Raw genomic sequence first — 23,091 nt, 5'->3', positions numbered from 1 at the left:
GGCGGGCCCGCCTGGGGGGCGACGCGGTCCCGCCCGGCTCGGCTCTTATCTGTTCGCCCCGGCCCCGCGGCCGCCCCGCGCCACAACTTGGCCAGGAGTTGGTGCGCGGCCGCAGCGTGCGCGCCGCCGCGTCCCCACCGAGCCCGTCCGGCCGCGCCGCGGGGCCGCTCTGGCCCGGAGAGGTCCCGCCGGGGGCTGCGAGCGCCGCTCGGGCAGGACTTTGGGGCACGCAGGCAGGCGGGCGGGCACGCACGCACGCACGCACACACACCATACACACACACACATACATACATACATACATACATACATACATACACACACATACACATACACATACACACACGCGTGTCCGTCAGGAGGGGCCCGGGAGAGGCGCGGCGCGGGAGAAGTTGTGCTCCGTGTGGGCTGGGCGGCGGGCCGGTGACATCTGGCCGGCATTGGAGGTATGCGCGCCGCCGGCCGCCCGCGCCCGCCCCACTGGAGCAGTCCCAGTCTCCTAGCAACGCCATTGATTGGCTGCGGCGGGGGCCAATGGGCGCCCGCTCCCCGCATTTCCCCCCTCCCCCGTGCGAGCAGTACGGTGTGAACATGGAGCGGGGCGGCGGGGCGGGGGGGGTGCCGCGGTGAGCCTGCCCCCGGCGCTGCGGGCCCCCGGCGGGCGGCTCCGTGAGCGTGTGTTGGAGGAGCCGCGGCTGGCGGCGGGTTAAAAATGTTGGTCCAACTGCGGGCTCTCATGTGACCGGCGCTCCTTTGTCTGGCGGCGGGGCGCCGCGGCAGCCGCCACGGGCCTCCTTAACAGAGTCGTGTGACCCCCCCCCGCCCCGCTCCGCTCCGCTCCAGTCCGCGGGTGCAGCCGCGGCCGAGCCCCGCCGCACGGGGGGTGTCAGCTTCTGGCAGTCCTCGCTCCCGCCCCGTCCGCAGGCGCCGGAGGCCGGTACGAGGGGGCTCGGCGGGGCAGCCCCGTCACCCCCGGCGTCCGTGAGGACTGGGGAGGTGAAAAGGGAAAAAAGGGATGGTATGATACGGCCCTCTGGGAGGATACTGGCAAATAAGCAAATTAAACAGAAAGAGAGCAGCATGTTGTCATAGCAACAGTGCAATTAAATTACTTTACTGTCAGCCATCATAATTTTCCTGCTTAGAAGCTCCTGGGACGTAACTTCCATTTGGAGTCAAAGTTGAGTGTGTGGCGTAGGTAGGCAATGCCAGTGCCCCCGGACACCAGCGATCCTGGTGTTTACCTTCTGGCTGTCCTGGATGCTGTTTTGAAAGCTAGGAAGTGGGACCTACGTAAGTTTGGCCTCCCGGTGTTTATATCTGCCTCGGTATTTTTTTCCTCTTCCAGATACTTGTGTAAAACCACACGTTTGCTGAGCTTGTTGGGTGATGGTGTGTGTTAACAAGCTTCTGTGCATGAAAGTTCTGTATGTTTCTTTTTAGTCATGGTTGCTTTGGTGTAAAGTGCTTATAGAAAGACCTGAGGAACTTCTAATTTTCCGTTTTTACCCTTTTGTAACAGCTAAAACTCCATCATTTCTCCTTCTCAGAATGGGTGTCCTTCTCTTTTCTTTCCTGTACATTGATGTTTGTTCTGTTGTTACCTGTAGGTTTTTTTTTCCCCCTTCGTTTACAGTATTGACTTTCTGACCACATGACTTGATGGAACTGCTGAGGATATGGTTTTGGTACAGGGAATCATTCTGCTCTTGTTCAACATTTGTGCAGGAAGCTTCGTAGTTTTAAAATCCGTTATTAACTCTCCTCAGTTTCATTTCACTGCTGTTCACATTTCCAGACCTAAATCCTGGCAGTTTTACTGTAAGGAGAAGCTAAGAGAGTCTGAGTCTTGCTTCTGAGGTGGATTGTTTGGCTCCTGTCTGCTTCTCTTGAGGTGGGGAGGTGCTCCGTTTCACGCAGCTTCAGAAGGGCTCAAGTACTCCCGAATGTTACTGAGTGCAGGTGTGCCCCCTGGGCCTACTGGTGCAGTACCCTCTGCAGCTCGTCCACCTCTCCCTTGCCGCTGATGGGCATCCCAGCAGTCTTTCTGCCTCTGTTTTCTGCCACGTTTGAAATACAGCTCAGCTTATGTAAAAATCTTCTCTGTTTACGTACATTTTTAAAGTGCTCTATTCCTCTGGCGCTTGTTTCCCCATGTCTTGGCCCTGGTCCCAAAACTTCCATGTGCTGCTTTCCCTCCTCCCTTCTCCTACCCCAGCTGGTTTTGAAGTTCTGCTGTCATTTCTGACTTTTTCTGGAGCTGTAGTCAGATTGGATGCTTGTCTGCTCAGCCTTTAGCCAGAGTGACTTTAAACACGGTGCTGTTGTATTATTGTCCTCAAAAGTGGAACAGCTGAATTTAAAGCAACTGGGCTCAAACCCCTCTATTTTTTATTTAATATTTTTCTTTCTAGTTCACTTGGTTTTTGAAGTGGTACAACAGGAATGTTCAATGATTTCATATACACATTCATCATTAAAGGGATTTGCTGTGTGGAGCTTCATGTACCTGAAGAACTGAGGTGTATTGGGGTTCATTCCATTGATTGAAATTTCTTCCCTTGTCCTGACTTCAGCTTATTTCATTCTACAGTTGTGGATGAGTGTTTAGTGAGTCTGTCATTTTTAACACAGATGGCAAAAGGACAAGTGACCAGTTAGGGAAAAGCTAACAAAATGTTATGCAGTATCTTTTTATGGGCTAACTTTTCTGTCTATTTCTTTCTCCCTTTCCTTTGGATTCACTCTCCCAGGAGTTGCTGTCTAAATGGGTCCAGTCATGCCTCCCAGTAAGAAGCCAGAGGGCTCAGGAATTAGTGTTCCCAGTGGATTGAGCCAACGTTACCAAGATAGTGATTTATCCAAGGCACTTCATGATGACGAAGACCTAGATTTCTCTTTGCCTGCCATCAGATTAGATAAAGGGGCCATGGAAGATGAAGAACTAACTAATTTGAACTGGTTACACGAGAGCAAGAACTTGCTGAAAAGCTTTGGGGACTCGGTGTTAAGGAGCGTTAGCCCCGTTCAGGACATTGGTGATGACACGCCCCCATCTCCTGCCCATTCTGACATGCCCTATGATGCCAAGCAGAACCCCAACTGCAAACCTCCTTACTCCTTTAGCTGCCTCATATTTATGGCCATTGAGGACTCGCCAACCAAAAGACTGCCCGTAAAGGATATATACAACTGGATCTTGGAACACTTTCCATATTTTGCAAATGCACCCACTGGATGGAAAAATTCTGTGAGACATAATCTATCCTTGAATAAGTGTTTTAAGAAAGTGGACAAAGACAGAAGTCAGGTAAGTTTGGAACTATGGAAACTGAACTGGCTCTGAAAATATTGACCTGCTAATCCCAGAACGTGTCTGTAACAGTGAAATGCAGAATATGCAATGCTGTCCCTGGTAACGTAATTCATGAAATTCAGAGAGCCAACATTTCTTCAGTATGGCTCATTCTGTTTTTATTAAATTCATTGTCTAGACATCTGTAAGAAAGTACTAGGGGTGTATGTGTGTTTTTTCTTCCCCCCCCAGCTGGTGTCTTCATGCATAGTGGTTAAATATTGGTTTTAGTTATCATGCTGTGGTAATGGTTTCCAGCTATACTAGATGAATGTAATCATGTTATAAATAGGCTGCTTGCTGTTCTTGGCTTATACGAGTGTATAGTGAAAGGGTATGCCTTATGTAAGAGTCCATTGCTTTTTTCCCTGGTCTGTGCTGTAATCTGAAAAAACTTCCCTTTCTCTTAAACAGACAGAAGTAGTTCTGAATTTTGGTTCCATTTCAGACAGGTTTTAGAGAAACTCTTCAGAGAGAGGAGATTGTTCTGGCATCAAAGATGAAACTTACCATTCACAGGAATTTCAGTCATTTTCTTCCTGGGCTCATGTAGCTTCTGTGACTGGTGCAGTGGCAGAAGCCTGTGGTGCACGTTTCTGATTTTGGGTCTCTGTTGTCATTGCCTTGTTTCATTGCTGAATCCTCAGCAGCGTCTGCAGGAAGAGGCTGTGAGGAGGGAACAGGGAAGCGAGCCTGGCAGGGGAGACAGCCCTTTGCAAAGCCTTCTGCTGCGTCAGTCTGCCTGGGAGCAGGTATCAGGTTCTGAAGGGGACCGTCTCAAGAAGTAGTGCTCTGGATGAATCTTTGGCAAAGTATGAGTATACTTATAAAAATATCAGCCTGCAGATTAATTTCACAGGCCTTCTCACAGGTTAGTGAAATAAATAGGTGGTAAAATCACATCACTGACTGTTTGTCTCTGAAATTGGCTGACAGTCAGAAAATGGACACTCTCTTCTGGTAGAAACAATAGATGCACTCAACTTCTGTATTTCAGTGAAGTAAATGCCAGGATTGTCTTGTAAATGGTAACCCTGAAACTAGACTTCTGTTGGTGGTGCTGTTCTCCCTGTTTTGTGTGTAATTTAACTTTAAATGCTGTGGAGTAGGAGCTCAAGTAACTCTAGAGCGAGAGTCATATATTACCCTAAAGTAGCAGCTCTTCATTTTAGAGTTCTCAACTGTCTTTTCTCTGGAGCTTTCCTTTTTTTTTAAATGATCGATATTTTTATTCCCACAGCTCCCCCTTTTTTTGGATATTATTCCGTAGAACCCACGTATTGCTGATCACACTCTGTGTATTGGTATTTTTATCAGTTAGTTGCTGTGGAAGATTGTGTATGGAATTTAAAAAAAAAACAAGTTCCTGAACTGGATCTTGTTTTGTGTAAGCCATAATCTTAATTCTTGTTTGGAAATGAGACTATAATAACAAGTAACATGCCAGACTGCTAGGATCCAGTACCAGACCATAAGAAACCTTCACACAATACATTTAAGAAACCCACAAAACGCTGTAACTGGCAAGGCACGTGTTTAGCATTGCCATTTGTGTTCTGTTCTGTGCCTCTTCCTCTGTTTACAAGTTGACTGTTTAGATTACAGCTTCCTTCCTATGAGGAACTTGTCTTCATGTCTATCTGTCAAATATCCGGCAGTCTGCTGAGCTCGCATGAACAATACCACGACATGCTGCTTCTCTGCAGGGAAGTGGCAGAGCACAATGCATGACTAGTCACCTGCCTCTCGAATCTGTGATTAGCCGTGGTTACATAGCTAGACAGCAAGGTGTGGTGGGAGGCCTTGCCTGTGTGAATAATGAGGTGGGGTTTTACTCATTCCTTGAAAATCCCAGGTTATGAGGAAGAATTTCTTCCACCTCCTGTATATGCTAATAACTGCAGGTGGCCAGCATTACGGTGAATGAGATGAGAATCTCAGCCATACAACACAGCAAGGCAGGTCATTTAAATCTCCTGCTGGGTTTTTCTCATGTCCTGGCCAGGGGATGTGGCAGACATAGTCCTGAGTGCAGAACTGGCGCTTGGTCAGAGTTGCTGAATCAGGTGCTTGACAGCTAATTGTGGACTTGGAAAGCAGTAAATGTCAACTGCTGGCTTTGAAAATACCTTTGTGTGTGTGCACATGCACACTTGGGGTTGATTCGAGTACCTTGCAGCAAGCATCTCTGCTGTTCAGAAGGGGGGGTGTCCATCTGAAGGGTTCTCTGGTTTTAGGCTGGGGCTTGGGGCAGTGGAGCAGAGAACTCTCCTTTTTGTGGAAACCCTTCTTGCTGCTTCTGCCCCTTTGAAGCCAGATTCCACAAATTGCAGGTTTGGAGTCTGCCTGCCTTACTGTTTTTATGTGGGGGAAAAAAAGCATTTAGCAAATGGCACGTTACAAAATGCTAACAAGACAGGCTCTGAAACATGTACAGTATGGGGGGAAGGAGTTAATCAGTGCTGGGAATTGCAGGCATTTGCTGTTTGATGTTCATTGACACATTGTGAAAAGCTAGAAGCTTTTCCTCACTAACTTTTGCTTTCCAGTGTTCGTTTGTGTAGCCTTTCAGTAATCGTTTTTCTAAAAAATGTTCTGCTGAACACTTAATTCTTTTTTGAATTACCTCTGCATAGTACTTTTCTCAATCTTGGGTTCCACTAATTTATATTCATGGGGCTAAATACGTGTTCAATAGTGTGCAGCTTTTTCTGCTCGGATATGAATGCTTGCATTTCATGGAGAGAAATCCCTGTAACAAGAGGGGGAAGAAAGAAAAGGAAGACTTACAGGGGCTGCATCACTTCAGTTTTTGACATGCTCCGTGCTGGTGCTTTTAGGTCTGGTGTGGAGCGCTTGGAAAAGACGTTCTCCTTGGGTATGTTCATGCACTGCTGCTGTTCCACTTCAGCTGCAATGCCATCAGGTTTACCTGGCAAGCCGGCATAGTGACTATTCATGTAACTTTGCAATGAGGCAGATCTGGATCGAGACAGAGAGCCGGGCTTAAGAAGGGAAAATGCTGAGCCCTTGATTGTACGAACCTATTTGCATTGAGCTCAGCAGTTTAATAATAGGTGGCTAGAGTATGAAGTATCACATGATGGGGAGTAGATGAGGAGTTCCCTGGCTTTGTTTATACTGCCAGACCTGTGAATTCAGTCATTCACATTAATCCTATTGTGAACATACAGATCTAAATGTCCTCCAGTGTGTGTCCCATTTAGTATGGCCCGTTAGCCCATGACTTCCCTGACTTCCCTACCATCTGGTCCTTGGCTGTAGAGAGGAATTTTTCTTGTATATGTGTCTCCAATAGCAACGAGTTTGCAGTTGATATGGAAAGCAAGCAGTTGCCCTAGCAACGGAGTTACTGATGTGGCAGCTTCTCTGCTTGCAGGGAAAGGGCTAAGCTAGTTCAGACCCATTATGTAGGTTTGCTGTAATTATAGCTGCGCCCACTAGTGCTGCTCTAGCTGAGGGTCTCTTGAAAAATTTTGTTACAAGCCCTATCTTTCCCCCCCCGTTGAAGGTTTGTTTTATTCCTGTAGGGATTCCTGAGTTGAGCAGAGGCTGGTAGGATTGTATTTTCAGGGCATGTGATACATCTCTGCCTTTTATGAATGCAAACTTTCTTGATCGTTATTATCAAACGAGTGGATGAGGGGAAAGGCTGTTTGACCTTGCTGGCTTCTCTAATTTTTTTTGTCTCAATGAACAGCCCACTGTTAGAGGAGCTGGGCTTGGGGTCTTGTCCCATGCTCCTTTCTGCTGTTCTGCCATCTTTCCCCCATCTGTGCTTCTTCAGGCATCCATCCTACCAAGAGGGTTCCTCTTTGTGTCTGCTCTGCGTTGTCTGAGGTAGGCAAACGCACACATGCTCCTGGCTGTGTGCATGCTGAAGAAATTCAAGTCTCTTAAACGTTTGTTTGGCACTCGTACTGAGGGACGTCTTAATAAAAATGTAATGAGGGTAAGGGATATGTTTATGGGGACAGGAGAAGAAGATTCCCCTAGCTTGATGTGGAAGTTATTCTTAGAAGTACATGGTCCATAACTAGGTCATGGGGATCCAGCCAGGCTCCTCCTTCGTCTGGGGCAGGCTATGAGATCTAAGGTCTCCTGAGTGGTCCTTGGGCTCTGCGAGAGTCAATATCTGACTTGTCCTTAGGTGAGACACTGTCTCACCTAAGGGCTCTGCCAGGGCAACAGACGAGAGCTGTGGGGGGACCCTTTGGGTACAGGAGACTTTTCAGAACTCCCTCCTGCAAGATCTTTCCTTTGCTGTGTTAATGTCCAGCCTTCCGACAGGTAAACCCTTCATACCTGCAGAAATACCGTTGGAATGAGAGGAGAAGGAGCCTGCTCTTTTTTCCTTAGAATCTCCTAATTCAATCTGCATATACACAAAGGTGAGGGATCAAGGATCCTGTTCTCCCTCTTTAACATTATTGTTCAAGAAGATCTCCTGTGAAAGCATGGTGGCACTCTGGGGATAGAAATGATCTCCTCCATTTTTAATACTGTTATCACCTAGACTGACCCAGATAACACCAGCACCAAAATTTCACCAGGTTCATAACATTTGGTGGAGGTAAAGTGCAGAAAAAAACAGCAGCAAAACAACCTGAGATTCATGTTAAAGACTTCAGATAATGTTGACTCCATTAATAAAATAATGTCCTAAATAAGTGGTCCAGCTGTTAATTTCCCAAATTGTTAATAGGAGATGTTGTCATTTTAGGCTGGAATTCATCTAGTTTAAATCCATTTTTTTAATACTCCAGTCTGTCATACTAAAAAGCTGTCTAGTATCAGAAATGTTCTCCTCAAATTGGTACCTAGAGAAATGAGTGTCGTCTTATTCCAGAGCAATCATAAAAGTTTCTAGAACTGTGCTGTAACATGTAGCTTCCAGATACCAGAAAATTTATGGAGAGCTTCTCTTGAACCCTTTCAGTCTTATTTTTGAAGTGCAAACCCCAGAAATGACACAGAGTATTTAAAGAACAGATTTCCTAAAGCTGTGTGTGGAAATAGCGTGCTTCCGTTTCACTGGCTTTCAGCTGGTTGACTTCACATCAGAGCTTACTCTTTGCCATGGAGTCTGCCTGTATTAACTGGTTTAGAGCTGTGCAAAACATAATCAGTTTTTTTTCAAGTAATGAAGAGCTGGCAATATCCGGGGAGTCCTCTGGACCTTTTATCTAAGGTATTTGCATTATCTTGCTCTGGGTTAAGATAGCCCATGGGCAGGCACCCTGCTGGGTAACTGGCGTGTTAGTTGCACATTGACAGGCTATTGACATACCCAAGGGGATTGGCTGCTTAGGTTAAATAAATTGGAGTAACTGGCCATGTCTGTGCTCCTAACCCAGAGCAAGAGCATATGAAGTGTATTTAGCTGCACTGAAGGAGCCCAGACAAGAAAGCAGGAGCGAGCCCTTGGGCTTGGGGAGTGATGGGGTTGATGAGTCCTTTTTTTCAGCCATGGTTGCACCTCCCTTGTTCCTGGCTGTTTGCTTTAACACCTTTAACATGCTTGAACACCATGAACTCCTGCGTTTCTGTGACAAACCATGGATCTGGTCAGGGATCTGATCCAGCTGGATTTTTATCTTTCCCTCTTTCTAATTCTTGAGTTGCCTTTCAGGTCAATTCCCTGATCCAGGTCTCGGTGTAGTCCAGCAAACAGTTGTGGAAGAAGTAGAGATGATAGGGAAGGTGAGGAATTGCTAAGGAGGCAAGCCATTAGTCACAGAAGAAAAGCCTGATTGAGACTGGCAGCTGCAGGGAGAACTGGTGTGTGACTGCTTGATGGGGTAATGGATGTAGGCTTCACCACAAGGCAAAGGCTAGGATGAAATAAGAAAAGAAGTTTAAATACAATGGAAGGCTTTCTTTTGCTGGAGACGTTTCTTGTGGTTTTCTTCTAGGAGCAGGGCTGTGCTATTTGTTGTGCAGGTGGCCTGTGTTGGCTTTTCATAGTGTTTTACGTCTGATTTAAAGTGATTAAAATCTGGGCTGCCACCATCAGGTATGGTCTCTGCCCAGCCTGGCTGCTTGTTCCCGTTGCTGTGGGACTAAACTGATCTGGGGCTGTATTGTGGCCCCTCTTGAGCTCATACTGACACATGTGTCACCGTGCCACAAGCAGACCGAAAACAGTGCTAGTTTTTGTTTGGGTTATTTTTCAGTGGGCTGATTTGATTGGATTCATTTTTAGCTCTCTGCTTAGCTCATGGTCACTGTGGTCAGAGGGTCACCAGTATCAGCACAGGCCGTGGGCTCAGCTCTGTTTAATGTGGCATGAAACCATCCCTGCAGCTGCCAGCTCAGAGCTGACCTGGCAGCTGGGGGAAGCGGTGGGAGATGCTCCTACGTTTGAGAGCACAGGTGTGCTTAAATCACTGGGGGTGCTTGTACATTCAGTCAGATACATGCTTGGTGTGGTACTGGGCCCATACATGGGTGAAATGGTCCTAAGAAAACTGCACAGGGATGTGGTTTTGTTTGTTTTTTTCTCTATCTCAAGGCTGGTTTCTGTTGCTCAGAGGCCTTAATATTGGCAGTAGAGGAGGCTCTGAATGAAGCTGTGCTATGAATCCTCTGAAAAGCTATCATGGAGGAGGGAAGGCTGTCCATAAAATCACTTGTCAGGCTTTTCTGTCCTGCTGTCTTTATGTCCTCATCACCACTCAAGTTTCTTCCTAACTGTCAGAGAGCTAATGAACTGCTGTTGTCAGTGCCAGCAAAGGAAATGCAGATCCTGGGGCTGTGCTCTGCTTTGAGTGGAGGAGGCCTCGATGATGGGGTTGGAGTATACAGGAGTGCTTCATGTGTCCATTTGTGAGCACTGGCCTGTGGGGTATCCTGTGGCGGTAGGCAAGACGTACCTCTGAGCACCAGGCGTACAATGGCGACTGTGCCACCTCCACTTGTGGCCGAACATCAGAGATGAACCGGGCTTGCTCATCTGGCCGAGTGTGTGTTCTTCTGTCTCGCACTTCAGTTCTTCGACAAAACATCAAAGCATCCACTTTAATTACAAGATATGTGTCCCGTAGACTTCCTCCTTCCTTTCCTAAAAGGGAAGTGTTTTGCGCTGGCTGAAAGAGCACAGCAAATTGTGCTGCCTGGCTTCTTTTCCTGGGTGAGGACCTCGTGAAAAGGCATTTGAAGGACTTGATCATAATTGAGCAGTCGAAAATAATTGAGGAGTTGAAAATACTCTTCAGGCAGCCTGAAGTAGCCTTGGAGTTGCTGGAGAAGCTGCCTTGCCTTGCTGTGGTTTCAGGCAGTTGCCGCATTCCACTCACTGACCCAGGCAGCTGAAGCCTTGGCTCATTCCTGTGGCAGCTCTGTGTTTCTGGTAGCATCATTCATACTGGCCTGATGGGGTGTGAGGAGCAGTCTCCAGGCTGCTCATACCTGTTCCTTCTGCGTTGTGATTTTCAGCTAATTGCTGTGTCTTTGTCATAAATCCAGTTGAACCACCTGAATGATCCAGGGTAACACAAGCTGGAATCCTTGGGAAAAGGGGACCCAGTGTGACTCTTATTTTTAATTTAGTTGATATCTGTGTGCTGGTCAGTGGTGGCTTAACACATAGAAATGATCAATTATTTTCAAGACTGGGATGACCTAGGTGAGGTTGTTGTATAAGCACTGCATGTAGCTGCAACAAAGCAGTATGTTATGATGCGGTTAGTCTTGTGAACATGTATTTGCTTAAAAAATCCTCACATGGCTGCTTCTGAGTAAGTTTTGCACAGTAAGCATCTAGGGAAAGACTGTGATGTATGCTTATATGTATTTTTTAAGCTAATAAAGTTTTCTGTCTCTAAGTATTTGCTTTTATCTTTTGATTCATGATCTGGTATTTTGACCCAGTATAAGTTAAGTCTCCTGTCTTCCAGGTACAGGAAGATACTGAAGAAAGTTTGCTTTGATGAGATGTGTATGAGTCTTGCTGGTTTTCTGGTACTTTTGGTTTAAGTCAGTTTAAGAACAGTGAGGTTTTGCTTTTCAGCAGTAGAACTGGCTTGTTACGATTCGGTATTTAAGTTTTGGTCTCAAGGAAAGAAACTGTTTAATTTTGCTTCCTAGCATGTGTCATTTGATCTAAGTCCTGCTTAGTTTCAGTCCCTCTCCCAGCCGTTCCCTACATGCGCCAGTACCTCTGAGCTGGCCAAAAGCAGGGTACCTGCTCAGCTCCAGAGCTGGGAACTATTACATGTGGGCTGGGTGAGAGAGGAGATGCCAGTGCTGATAGTGTCGCAGTGTGTAAGTGGCAAACAGCAGAGAAACAGACAGTTCATTCAGGTGCACTTACGAGTCCTTGACACCTTGTGCTGTTTAAAGGTAAAATGGATCCTGTACATCTGCTTGAATATTTCTATCAATCTTTTATCTTAGTCCTTCTGACTTACTCAGGTGTGTGTTTTCTCTGGTTTGGGAGAATTCAGGCACAGAAGTAGTACCCTATGTTTTCTTTAATTGTGGAAAAAAAAAAAAACCAGCTCTTCTGAAGGAGCACAGGTGTTGTTGCTGTTGATCAGTAGCCCTGTGGATAGCGACTGGGACACTTGCCATTCAGCAGAGTCTGGCTGGCCTGCGACTAACTGGCCTTGTGCATGAGGGCAAGGAGTACCTTCCTCACCTGTGCTGCTTTTAGTGAGAGCTTCCTGAGCTTCCTGAGATGTTTTCCCTTTGAGCATAATCAGTGTCCAGGACTGAAGTTCACAACGATTCTCACCCTTAGCTATCCGAGAGAGTGCAGAATGCCTCAGCTCTGCCATGCCATTGTGTCCGTGATCCCTCTTAGCCTGCCTTAAGATCTTAACTGCTCATGTGGCTGGAGCTGTTGAGAATCCTGGTGAGATACTATACCTATGCCATGCTTATCATTGCTGCTGTGTCTGGTCATTTAGTGCATATTGTTGCAGTGGTAGTAAAACTGTGGTTCTCTTTTCTGGAGAATAAGCACATTTATTGGATGCTGACAGGATTTACCTGCTTGTTGGCAACTCAGCTGATTTCTAGAAAGTCCTGAATTTCTTGTAGCTGTAACTGGTGTCAGACTCATCGGTGACAGAGGTCATGCAAGATAAGCAGCAGTAGGGAGGAAGAATAGGAGTGACCTTCTGACTTTGACGTAGTTTTTCTTGCTTCTTGAATTCTTGGTAGGTCACTATTGGCCCTTCTCAGCCTGGACTATTACTTGTTTTCTTCTGTTACCACCAGTTTGGACTCCTGGCCCTGAGGAGCTGCTTTTGACTTACTGTTGAGTAAACAACAGCAGGATGGAGACTGAGGGCTGTGAAAAGTAGCCGTTGTGGCCATAAATGATGCTTCTGGATCTCACTCAGTTATCCGTAATAGTAATTTTGGAGACAGTACATTTTAATTTGTTAGTTACGTTCTTCAGATTTTCCGTTCTGGGTGTTACGGAAGCTTTGTCCTGTGAACTGAAGTAAGGATTTGTGGTAGGACTCACTCCAGGGATCTTAAATTTGAGTGTTTTTTTCTTTGCTGCAGTAGAAAAGAAACCAAATTGCTGCCCTTAGCCAGTGACTTAAGATACCAAAACACTATCTGCAGCATGCTGAATTGCTATATTTCATTGCAGCAGTGAATGGTAGCAATTTACCACTAGCTGAGTACTCTCAGGATTTTGAAACGCTGGCGTGACTTGCTAAAAGATGACTGTTGGTAAGCAGAGGAATGAATGGGCTTCTGTATAGGGAAGTCTCAATGGCACGGAAAAGTGTCTATGGCAGTGCATGGAGCAGAAACTTATTGATGGGATTTTGCATAAGAGAATCTAGTTGAATGCTGAATTCGCACTCATTCAAGCTATGAGCAGAAAATTAGGCTCTGCTCCAGAGCTATATTTATGAGATCCCATGGCTGCCTACTGTGGGAGAGTACTCCCTGAGATGAAGCTACTATTGTAAATGTTTTTCTGAGTTTACAGTTGAAAGCAAAAATGCCTACAGTACAACTTGTAGGGGCTGTGAGGTTAATGCAAGGCTAGGGTTAGGTATCCTCCAGCTTTCATTTACATGTTTTTCACCTCCTTTCCTCACTCTTCATGGTGGAGAGTGGGAACACACCTCTCCTTGGGTTATGTGTAGAAATAGGGAGATCCTTCATGAAATGCTCTGGTTTTACTTAGAGGGAGAGGGGTAAACATCATTAAGTGGTACAGAACATAATAAACTTAGGAGTTTATTATGTTGGGGAGAAATAACTAGTTCTTGTGTGGTTCATCTTTAGGAATAAAGTCCCGTTGCCGTTCAGGAAAAGCTGTATTTTGAAGATTCTCCTCTGTACCACTGCCTTGCTGTCTGTGTGCAGCCTTCTCCAGTCCCAGAATAGCACAGAAGCACTGCATTTCTAGAGCTCCTCACTGCTCTGGGGAGCACTTTGAAGGCTTTTGGAGAGGAGTGTTTGACAGCTTTAAGAACTGCATGCTGCTGGCTCAGACGGAGCTACAATTACACTTAGAGAGAAAATGGTACAGAGCTCCTGGGTCAGAAGGTATTTAGTTCTGCAGGAAGCCCCTTCAGAGATTATATTTATTTATAAATGTAACTTGAAATAATGATATGATTCTTACTTAATTCTACCCTTCCTAAAGTACTTCAGGACTAGAGAGCTGTACACGAATAGTGTGTTTTGTTGGATTGCGTAGCAAAGGTAGGAAGAAACACATAGTGTGTGCAGGAAACGCAGGTTTTCAGTCTAGTTGGGAGAGGTGGATGTTGGAGAGGCAGGATGTGGATGAGATGGCTGGGAATCGGACAACTGCTGGCGCTGTTAGTGTTGCATGGTTTGTTCTGAAGCAGCCAGATGAACTTGTCCAAAATGATGTGTTTTTTTTTCCCCTGTTTTGGCAATTAACGTAATGCATTTATTGTTACATAATCACACAGTTGCACTGATTTATTTGGGTTTTCTCTTTCTTACTCTCCTTCTTTAGAGATGAAAGTTTCCTCCCTCAGTGTTGAGGGTTAAATATACAAACCTTGATGTTGCAGAAAAGGGTAGATTTGTGTTTTACAAGTTCTAATAGTTTCGAGACTCTTGGCTGCACGGCAGAGAAAGAGGAAAGAAGCTGTCACAGAGACAAATTGCACAGAAGACTCTCTATGGTGCTAGCTCCCAGCTGTTGAGACAAATGGGATTTTATTGCTCAGGCTGTACCTCCTTTTCTGCTTAAATGAATTTATTTTTGTATCTATCTGTATACGTGTATGTGTGTACACAAATACATTTTATATATAAAAAATGCTATGTGTGTACACAAATACATTTTATATATAAAAAATGCTACATAGTCATGTAGGCTTTTAGATCATCCAAACGTTTTTAAGGTAAATTGGGAGCAAAAAGTAGTATGGATTTGGGTTGTCACACAGAGGTTTCTATTTACTTGTATTTCTGTATTAGCAAAACGAGATGCTGACATAGTGATGCATCTCTGCAAAATTTCCTTGGGACAAATGCGTTCTGTTGCCACAACTGCTTACCAGTTTAGCTTCACCAGAACTGTTTAGACTACAGTTCACTCTAAATTGAGAGCTTAACTAACCTGAACCATCTCTCTTGCTTTTTCTGAACCAAACCAGCACTTAAAATTTAGTGAAACACATTCACTTTGACTAGTTTTTTTGTCCTTTCAGGTTTTGCTATAACACCTGTAAGACTTCACTGCCTTTTGGGCAGTGCTGCTTTTGTTTGGAAGAATGAAGTTCTTTGTTCTTGGCTTAGCAGGTCTGCTTTGATGTGTCATTTGCTGTTGGCTTTTAGATCTGAGGAACTTTGAATTTGGAAAAGCAGAAATGTAATTATGCCCCTTTCCATTAGGAGACAAGCTTTTCTGTTATTGTTTGATTAAAAAATACAGCATTTTCATTTAGAAAGCTTTGATTTCATTTGTAGCATTGAAATGAAAGATCTTGCTTTCTCTTCCTGTTTTTCTGCTGACTAGGAAAAAAATGGGAAAATGCCCTCCCCCCAGCTAAAATGCTTGCGTTATTTTAGTTTCAAAGTAAACATGCTTGTGATCTAACCACTTTTGCTAATTACCATCTGCTTCTTCACCAGTACTCGAGTCCCACTCACCCTCCAGTGTCTAGTATGCCAAAAATGCGTTTGGCTGGGCTTGAGCTGACGGGATGAGAGTCCGTGTCTTAATTATGGTAGAATTATCCACTTGTGTGCCACATCAACTTCAATTTATTTCCCTTGCAATTTATAAAAGAGGGTTCACAAACTTGTTGTGAATTTGCACTCTGAGCCTTTAATTTTTAGACATGCATTAAAAAGGGGGGGAATTTGCTTCATCAGTATTAAACTGTTGTTTTTTTCCTGTTTTGACTATCTGTCCATTCCTGTTGTTTGGCATCAGGTTAAACAATAAAACAGTTTGAGAGCTGGTCTAAATAGCTTTTCAATCCATGCCACATGTAGCCCCCGCCTTCTTGCACTCTGTACAGAGACATGCTTTTGTTTGGAAAGGGAGGCAGTTCTGTAATTGCCCAAATAAATTCTGTGTCGCATGGCTTTTAAGTTAGACCAAGTAATGCTAGCATCTAGGAGTGTGTGTGTGTGTGTGTGTGTGTGTGTGTAGTATTACGAATGGATATGATAAAGGTTAGGGGGTGCCTGTATAGAGATTTGGCCCTTGTAAGTTTTGAAATCAGCTTTAAAAATCATGTCATCTAAAATAATGGGGGAGAGAAGGTGCACCTTATTTTAGAGCCTTTAAGATCTTTTTCAGGCTCTTCTACAGAAGTGAAGACTGCTAGAAATACTTTTGTTTGGTCCCCATGTCCTGCCCCTTCCCTGTGATTTTACACCATCTCATGACTTTCTGATGGAGACATCTAGAATCCCAACATGCTGAAAATGCTATGAATTGGCATTATTAAAGCCAGATTCTGGGTGTTGCAGTAAGTTGTAATCTGTCAAGTTCCTTTCAAACTCTCAGTGGTGGTGTGTTTAGTATTGCCTCAGAGTCTTTTGCAAGGAAAACAGCAACAGAGATCATCAGTCAGTTGTAGTGCAGATGTCAGCCTCTGTGGTCACTTAGCACAAGTATGAAGAGAAGAAGGACCCTTTGGAGGGTGCTTTTACACTGGTATATCTGGCTGCCTTTTGTGGGGCAAGCGGTAGTGGGTTTTCACACCACCGACGTGCTCAAGGGCTGGTTACTGTTTTACAGCAGGACTTGGTTCATTGTGCAGTTTTGAAAGGTAAGATTCCTGCTGTCAAAGTTTTTCATTATCAGTCGGATCAGTGAAATCAATTATAAGGTGCCCCTTCCTTTTTGCTCAGCCTTCAGATAGGGCCTTCCGCAGTTCGGACATCACTTTCTAGGTATATGTTTTTCATAAAGGAGTTTGTATGTTATTTTTGGTTGCTTTTCACATTCAGGTATTCATTTATGATTGCTATTTTTGTAATTTTCTCCTCGTCTTCGTTCTTTCTTTCTCTACTTCCATCATTTAGAAATGGAACCATTCATAAATGCCTGTCTGAGGAGTGTGTGGCACGGGCATTGCACAGTGCTGAAAGTGCATTTGCATTTCGTAAGAGAAAAAAGTTGCGATCCTTTTTGAAGCAAGGTTTTTATTTGTAAACCATCTCCTATTTTTGGTGTGTCAAACATGAAGGCTTGCTGTGTGAAACTGATAGAGAAAAGATCACAGGAGACCTGGAGCAGTGACTCAGGTCACAGCATGCCTGTTCGCATGACACCTGTGTCATCAAAATAGCCTTGCTTTGGCATCCTTAAATGAGATTTTCTTTTCCTTTAGATGGTAGAGCTGTTCAAAGGCATATTTGATCATGAATAATTTGGAGGAAAACAATTTTGCATCCTTCTGAGAGTATCATACATCATCTCGTCCTTGTTAGTTCTGAACTCTTCACAGCATCAACATCTGATGTTGGGCAAGTTGTCAATTTTCATTACTGGAGTCTGCTCAGAAATTGTTTCTCCCTGTTTCCTTCCACTTCAGGCACGTTAAATTAGATCATACACTGATGTTTAATCACTGAGCACTAATCACCCTCGTGCAATATTGATCAGCAGCCTCTTCATATATGATGATTAGAAAGAGTAATAGCTTGCTAGTGAACACCGAGGACTGGGAGGGTGAGGACTGTGAGTTAGCCCAGTGTAGAAGCTGATACAGCTTTTCGAGTTTCCAGAGGTTTCTAGATGTGTTGTCCTCTGGTTTTCTTTCCTCTCCCCTTGCTCTAAGCTCAGTTTTTCTTTCATTCTCAAGTTCAAGTCAAGCAGTGGACAGTGTGTCTTTTCATAAGTACCCCTGTTCCTCTTTCTCTTTTTCACAAGGAGCCTGTCATTCCTCCTCCTCCTTCTCCCAGCGCGCTCAAAACTCATGCCGGTTTCCCGTGTAGCCCTGTTTCATGGGGGCTGCCTGTGAACACTGCACTTGAGAACGACTGCGTGCGAGGTAATTCAGTTAAAAAGAAGAACCGGGGAAAACCCAAGCAGGCAGGGCTGCAGTGTGTGGGTTGAAAACTTGTTTTTTTCTCCCCTTCCTCCCACTCTTTCCCTGCTGGGTAAAAGACCCGGTCTGTGCCTGAACTTGCTATTTTGAATAACCTCTTCTCTGCACACAGTGCCTTGATGCTCACATCCTGTTTGCTACCAGCTTAGCTGAAAGAGCGCCCTGAGGAGTGATGTTTCTATTTCTGTTGGGTTTGTTTCGGTGGGTTTGCAGGCTGACTCTGCTGCTGCCTCCACCTTTCGAGTCTCTTCTGTGAATCTGAGGAAACCCTTTTTTCCTTTTTTTTTTTTTTTTTTTTTTTTTTTTATATGGAATAGCAAAATCACTGTGGGGTTTGGAATCACATCTGGAAAAATAAGGTAGACTTTAAACGGAGGAAGAATCTGTATTGGGTCAGGATGCTTAAGTATTTAGAATTTGATTAATGCTCTGCTAATGCAGAACTAGTCTGCCCAGGAAATAACATGAATAAACCTGTGAACCCTACTCTTGCCAAGCTGTAGGTTTTGATCAGGAGTTTGCTAGCTTCCTTGGAAAAAACCTAGATTTAAATATTCATTTTTTTTGTTTTCAATCCATGCACACCAGTGAATCTACATCTTATTTCTCTAATGTAATCACGTTGCCATGTTTAATAAACTGTCTGCACACTTTCAAATCTGTTTTACTGGTGGAGGTGCTCCAGGAGGCTGAAATGCAGTATTAATTATCCACTCTAAAATATGCTTGATTGAGTGGCTTATGCTGCAGAAGTTCCTCATGCCAAGCTTTTTGTTGCATTGGCTGCTTTTAGCATTTTAAGAGCTGTGACCCATGTAGCCCTGCTTGTAAAAATACAGCACCTAAAAAACCCAAGGCAACAAAACCCCTGTAATTGTCAAATCTGTTGTTGAGGTGCTGCATGGAGAAAAATAGTAAAGGGAGTTTTCTTACAGTTTTAATGAATCTTACTGCGAGTAAAACTTTGAAGGCTAAGCAAGTCCATTTTCTTACTGTCTTTACAAGCTGTGCTTCTACAGCAGATTTAAAGTAAAAATGGGAGGAAATGCAAACACATCTGAATCAATTGCTCCCACAATGAGAGGTTCTTGTATTGTTCCTTTTAACTTACTCCACCTTCAGGATGAGGTCCAGTGATTTTGCTTGCTTTTACTCCTTGGCACTGCATCCTTCTGCTGAGAAGGACAATTTCTCACCTGCTTCTCCCTCCCTGACCTTCCTGGTAGGATGCTCATCCCTGGGCTGGGTGCAGGCTCCCCTGCTGTGGCTGATGCCATACACCTGCAGGTGGGGCAAGGGATTGTGCTTGCGTGGCCAAAGTTATAGCTAAGAATAGGACACGGTGCTTTTTAGTGACCTGTGACATGATAGTCAGTGGAGGCAGGCAGGCAGCTTAGCATCCCACTCCCCCTCTCTGCCCACTATATAATTCCCTTGCACTCTTGAGATCAGAGTCTTCCCATGCTGAAAGTCTTCGGTGCAGTTGAGGTGTGTTTCTTCCTCTCCCAGGAAGGCTTTTATGGCTGGCTTCCCAGAAGTGCAGGAAGAGGTTGGTGCTGAAGGTGGTGGTGCTCTTCCTCCACAGCCAGGCTGGCGGGGCCTTGCTGCTCCCTGTCTGGCTGTGCGTAGGTCTCAGTAGTGTGCTCTCGGTTGGGATTTCCTCTTGTTCTGTGTTACAAAAAAAGCAAGACCTCAGATCAAGCCAGGTGAGGAAGGCTGTCTCCTCAGGCACTGCTGTTTCAGTCCCACCAGGGTGCCCTTTGTCTAAGAGCAAGCACGCTTGCTGGAGCAGCTGGGTTCTGACCTCCCCACAGGAGGCTGGTTTGCTCCTGGGGCTAAACTGGTCTTGCCCTGGTTCACCTTCATTGCAAAGCCATTGATCAGTCTTAGCAATTTAGGAGGCATTTCTGTAGAGCTGTGTTGACACCACCTGGCATCTGGGAGGAAGGAATGTTGGTGTGCTCTTGCTCTGCATGCAAAGGTACCAGGGTTGTAGTCAAGTCCCAGGCTTTTTAGAGTCCATGATGTTTGGGCTTGTGGCATTTTGGCTGTGACTTGTGCTGTGTGAATGAGGTGAAGACTTCAAGTGCAGTCAAGAAGTTGCCTCATTTTGGAGGATGCTTGGAGCAAGGAGGGTGTTTGGTTTTGCTTTTTGGGGTTTCATTCAGCCATGAGAAAAATGAGAGAGAATGAGGAGTGGTAGTAAAAAAAAAAGTATCTCTGAACTCAGTGTGGAAATTGGACACAAGCAGAGTAAAGTGTGTGTATGTAAATGCAGAAGTAATTTGTGTGTTGATGTGCAGTAACGCTGAGGTCTCTGTTGCAGGAGAACAGTTTTCCTTCAGCATGTGCCTGCTGCAGGGGACAGGGATCTGTTGAGCTTGCCAAGCGGGGCTGTTTCCCTAAAGAGCCCAGGGACACTTGGAAACCCCACATCCAGGCAGCTTCTCAAACCGTTTACCTAAGTGCCTGGTTTTCCCCCTTAGTTCATCATGTGAACTAATATTAAATACTAAGCAAGGAAAAACCCTACATTAAATAAACAGTTATGGGGGAAATGGTGCAAATCCATTCGTGTTTGTCAGGTTTTCCTTATTTCTATTTTTATTTATTTTTTAATAAATTTAATAATTTATTATTACTGCTAATGGATTTAGTGTGACCTACTCCCTCCCTCCAGTCCTTACTAGCTGTTAGCCCGTTCCCCTGGAAATTCACTCACTGGCTTATTTCATCATTAATACAGTAGTAGGCAAAAAGTGACCTGTGAACCTTTAGTACAGATATAAGTGTTGAACAATTTTTTTTAATATCTGTTGCGTGAAGGGTTGTGTTTTAAAATTGTCACTAGATTTCTGTACACGACATAACCGTGTGTTTGTAAGAAAAGGCAATTTGTGTCTTTTCTAATTGTATAATGTAGATAACATGAAGAGTATCAGATGACCAGTGGGTATTTAAATGAGTGCCCCTCTGACATGAAATTAACATACCCTGCTAAATGGGCTATGGCTTGGAGACTCAGGGATTTTTTTCTTTTGCCTTTGACTTTATAGGTGACCTTGAGCGCTTAACTTCTTTTTTTTATTCTTTTGATTCTGTGTATCCTCAATTTTCTTTTCAATAGAGTAGGGGTAATTACATCTTCCATGTATAGACAGGAATTCTATAGGCTAAAACAGCATTATTAATGCCACTTGCTATCTAGTCTCCCTCAAGTATGCCTTGTGACAGCCCATAAGGCTGACTTGTCTTCTGGGCTCTCCTGCCTTCCCAGCCCAGTCTCCCTGCATCTGTTTGATCTTGCGCTTTGTTCCTCCCTAGCAGTGTCACAGCCTGTGTTCTTCAGTGCCCAGACTTCTCCTAGCCTGAGGAGGCTGTGGGGAACGTCTGGTGTTGCTAGGCACTAGCATGAAACAACATAGTACTACTATATAGAGGAGCCAGGTATCGTTTAAGGGCAGTTAACGACACTGCTTTCTTCAGTTGCTTGCAGGATTTCCATGTGGCAGTCTGATAGCTTTATAGGGTGGTGTGCATATAAACTCAATGAGGAGATATTTAACAGGCTGAATATGACTCTTGGGTGACATAATGCAACACCTCCTGAACCTGTTGGAGGAATTGTTTAATGATGAGAGCAGTGGGAAGATACTGTGGTGTAGCAGATCCACTGCTGGCTGTAGGCAGTAGTACTGTGAGCTTACCTGTACTAATGGGCATACAGCTGCTGGTGTGCTGGGGAAGCAGTGGAGGAGCTAGAGGAGCAGCAGTGGAGCACCTGTGTCCGTGGTGTTACCTGGCAATGAGTCACTGTGATTGGAGTAACAGTGGAGGGTCACTCCTGACCTGGTGCTGAAGTGTCCCTTGTGGGATGACAAGCTTGGACACTGGGGATATACCTTGGATTGCTGGGTGCCCAGCTCAAGCGTTAGAAGACGTTTCTGACTTCTGTATACTCAAGATGGGGAGTGCTGAGGCAAAAATCTGCTGAGAAGCCTGTGAAGGCCTTCATTTGTATGAAACCTGGACACAGTCCCTCAGGTGCTGTCTCACAGCTGTTGCTGTGAGCTGTTGCTTACAGTTCCTTGTCCTGCCTGTGGCAGGTAGGGAGGACCTGTGCCTACCTATGTATGGGTCACTCTTCAGAGGTCTGTGTGGGGGCTATACTCCCAGGCAGTGCTGGAGGGAGCAGGGCCAAAAGTACAAAGGTACAAAGAAAAACTTACAAACCTTTGAAGGAGGTGATCCTGCCCCTCTGCTCTGCTCTTGTGAGGTGTCACCTGGAGTATTGTGTGCAGTTCTGATGTCCTCAACATAAAAAGGACATGGAACTGTTGGAACAAGTCCAGAGAAGGGCCACGAGGATGATCAGGGGACTGGAGCACCTCCCGTATGAAGATAGGCTGTGGAAGTTGGGGCTGTTCAGCCTGGAGAAGAGAAGGCTGCATGGAGACCTCATAGCAGCCTTCCAGTATCTGAAGGGGGCCTATAGGGATACTGGGGAGGGACTCTTCACTAGGGACTGTAGTGATAGGACAAGGGGTAATGGGTTAAAACTTAAACAGGAGAAGTTTAGATTGGATATAAGGAGGAAATTCTTTCCTGTTAGGGTGGTGAGGCACTGGAATAGGTTGCCTAGGGAGGTTGTGAATGCTCCATCCCTGGCAGTGTTCAAGACCAGGTTGGATGAGGCCTTGGGTGATATGGTTTAGTGTGAGGTGCCCCTGCCCATGGCAGGGGGGTTGGAACTAGATGATCTTAAGGTCCTTTCCAACCCTAACTATTCTATGATTCTATGTCTTGTGCTGGTGAGACTTGAGCTTGTTTAACATTGGAAGACCACTGCACAGTGGTAGCACTTTCTTGTGTTGCAGGATCTTGCATTGTATCTTGCCTGTGAAATAGGGTTGGTTTTGTTGTTTTGGATTCTTTTTTGACTGTGGAATACCACAGCGTTTCCTTTTCTCTAGCTGTAACTTCCCATCTCGAGCCTAGCCTCATTAATGCTGTAGCATTGTTTATTTGCATGCTTGGCTTCCTTTTTGGTTTGGGGTTTTTGTTTTATTTCATTTCAAGGATAAGTAGTCCTTTTCCACTATAACCATACTTCTCAGTGAAGTTACTTACCCTGTTTTGGTTCCAGACCAGGGGCCTGGAAATGCTCAATGCCCCTATGCCATCTGG

At 45.0% G+C, this 23,091-nt stretch overlaps 1 protein-coding gene across 9 annotated transcripts in view; it reads left to right on the top strand.

The window, feature by feature from the left end:
* Window positions 1–23,091, top strand: part of FOXN3 (forkhead box N3) — a 211,950-nt gene that overhangs the window by 70,976 nt on the left and 117,883 nt on the right. For 8 of the 9 annotated variants that reach the window (XM_057413410.1, XM_057413411.1, XM_057413416.1 and 5 more), the window contains exon 2: window positions 2,754–3,310. In XM_057413410.1, coding sequence (XP_057269393.1) covers window positions 2,768–3,310 — 543 coding nt within the window. In that variant the 5' untranslated portion in view covers window positions 2,754–2,767. Of the gene's footprint in view, window positions 1–1,269; window positions 1,294–2,753; window positions 3,311–23,091 lie in introns of those variants that run through there. The other variant, XM_057413412.1, reaches the window with a different exon arrangement.

This window comes from Pezoporus wallicus, unplaced genomic scaffold, assembly GCF_028554395.1.
Source record: "Pezoporus wallicus isolate ANWC-B61680 ecotype Strahan unplaced genomic scaffold, APGP_CSIRO_Pwel_v1 contig_3017, whole genome shotgun sequence".
NCBI lineage: Eukaryota > Metazoa > Chordata > Aves > Psittaciformes > Psittacidae > Pezoporus > Pezoporus wallicus.
This window is presented reverse-complemented; position numbering and strand designations above follow the sequence as displayed.